The sequence below is a fragment of the Coffea eugenioides genome, chromosome 11 (genome assembly GCF_003713205.1).
Source record: "Coffea eugenioides isolate CCC68of chromosome 11, Ceug_1.0, whole genome shotgun sequence".
Taxonomy (NCBI): domain Eukaryota; kingdom Viridiplantae; phylum Streptophyta; class Magnoliopsida; order Gentianales; family Rubiaceae; genus Coffea; species Coffea eugenioides.
In genome coordinates this window covers 31,943,194-31,945,023 of record NC_040045.1, presented here as the reverse complement: position 1 = coordinate 31,945,023, position 1,830 = coordinate 31,943,194, and the positions used below count along the sequence as shown (strand labels likewise).

General features: G+C 35.9%; 1 protein-coding gene across 1 annotated transcript; it reads left to right on the top strand.

Moving 5' to 3' along the window:
• LOC113752282 (transcription factor bHLH118-like) lies at positions 1 to 1,569 on the top strand. Its single transcript, XM_027296403.1, has 3 exons — positions 1 to 315; positions 1,035 to 1,382; positions 1,492 to 1,569. The coding sequence occupies exons 1-3, from the start codon at positions 1 to 3 to the stop codon at positions 1,567 to 1,569; spliced, it is 741 nt and encodes a 246-aa protein (XP_027152204.1).
• The last annotated feature ends 261 nt before the right edge of the window (positions 1,570 to 1,830 follow it).

Sequence of the window (1,830 nt, the reverse complement as noted above, 5' to 3'; positions counted from 1 at the left end):
ATGTTTTCTCAATGGCTAAGTGACCAAGATGAACTTTTCAAGTTTATTTCACCTCCTCGTCCTCAACAACAAAACGATAAACTTCTGGTGGATGTGAATAAACCTCCCTTTAATGATTTGGATCTTAGTACTGTTGCCAAGTCCAAGCCAAAACAGGGCCGTCGAAGGAAGATTAGTGCCTTGGAAAACATTGAGGAGAGCCCTAGAGACTACATCAAGAAGATCATACATAGAGATGTCGAAAGGCAAAGAAGGCAAGAGACGGCTGGCCTTCACGAGACTCTGCGTTCACTGATCCCCTCTCAACATCTCGAGGTAAAGCTCGGTCATATGTTGTGTCAAACATTTATAGTTCCATGATCAAGAATCTTATTTCCATACCTTAGACGAATGCTAGAGGGTTTTGAACCTTTTACTGCCTCTCTTCCAAATCCTCAAACGTCGCTTACAGAAACAAAAGATAGGAAAATCAACATAGCCCTAAGATTAAGGATTTTTAATTTTTAAGAAAATGACATTAACATACCTTTTATTATTTTTTTTAAAAGATTTTTGCACATTGCTGACTCTACTATGTATTTTATTTAGGATAAATTACCTTTTACCTCCTGTAATTTGGTGTTTTATCACATGACTCTTCTATAGTTTAAAAATCTATATATAATTCTCTCATAGTTTGAATTAAAGTATCATCATTTATTTTTCTGTTAAAATTAACAGTCAATAGCAAAAAGTTAAATTCAAACTAATATTTCACTATTTTTTTAACTACCACATAGCGCGTAATATGCTTGTTATTTAGTCTAAAAAAAACATTGTGAATGGTGTGCAATAAACTAAAACGAGTGTTTGAATATCATTGGCGCACGTGACTTTCGTCAATTTATTCTCCATTTCCATCTCAACCTTCCTTGTCTAAAAATTAAAGAAAATTGGGAGGAAAAAATTCACTCATTTTATGTAACATAACATACTGAGTTCATATCATATTGAGGGTGAGCATTTCTAACGGTTTTGGTTTCTCATTGTTCTAGGGGAAGCGGTCCATATCAGATCATATTCATGCGACCGTGAAATATATTAGGTTTCAAAAGAAGAAGGTAGATGAGCTGAAGAGCAAGAGAGCAAAGCTCAAGGAATGGTTTATCAATCCGACCACTTCCAAGGTTGTAGAGAATGAAAATCCACAGGAAGATTTTGAGCAACCTAGTATTGTGGTTAAAACTTGTAGGGCAGGGATGGAGATCACCATAACCACTGGATCCAAAGTAGATCTTCCTCTTTCCAGAATCCTCAATTTTCTCATTTCAGAAGGCAAGTCTATCAAAAGCTGCATTTCCACACGAGTAAATGAAAGGCTACTCCATGTTATTGAATCAGAGGTACTAATTTTCTGTCATATTTATATATGTCTGTTTTTATGGATGTACATTTTGGTTTTTTCCAGATGAGATATCCAATAATCTTACTATCACTTCCTAGCTAATGCAGGTGAATGACGAGAAAATTATAAGTCCAAATGAGCTGCAGGAGAAATTGACGGAGATAGCGCGCTATCAAATCAGTTGAAGTACCATATAAACTTAGATAAGGGTCTCCTCTACTTCTTTATTTAGTAGAAAAATAAATTGGTGAGGTCTGAAAAAGTTTGATGTTGAACTCGAAACAGTGATGCTACCATAGGATCATATGCTTGAGGTGATATACTATCTTGCAAAAATATTACTTTTCGATCGGGCATGGACTAATATGCCCTACAGGGCGAGGGCCAACTCTGCTTTGATCCACCACCTGGATGGCTTCAAACTCTTCTTTTCGATGATTTGAAAT

What these genes read in the sequence shown, in the direction of transcription:
- LOC113752282 (XM_027296403.1), top strand. Translation starts at nt 1, where the DNA reads ATGTTTTCTCAATGGCTAAGTGACCAAGATGAACTTTTCAAGTTTATT. An exon ending in TCCCCTCTCAACATCTCGAG is followed by an intron (nt 316 to 1,034) that starts GTAAAGCTCGGT and finishes TCATTGTTCTAG; the next exon opens with GGGAAGCGGTCCATATCAGA. An exon ending in TCCATGTTATTGAATCAGAG is followed by an intron (nt 1,383 to 1,491) that starts GTACTAATTTTC and finishes TAGCTAATGCAG; the next exon opens with GTGAATGACGAGAAAATTAT.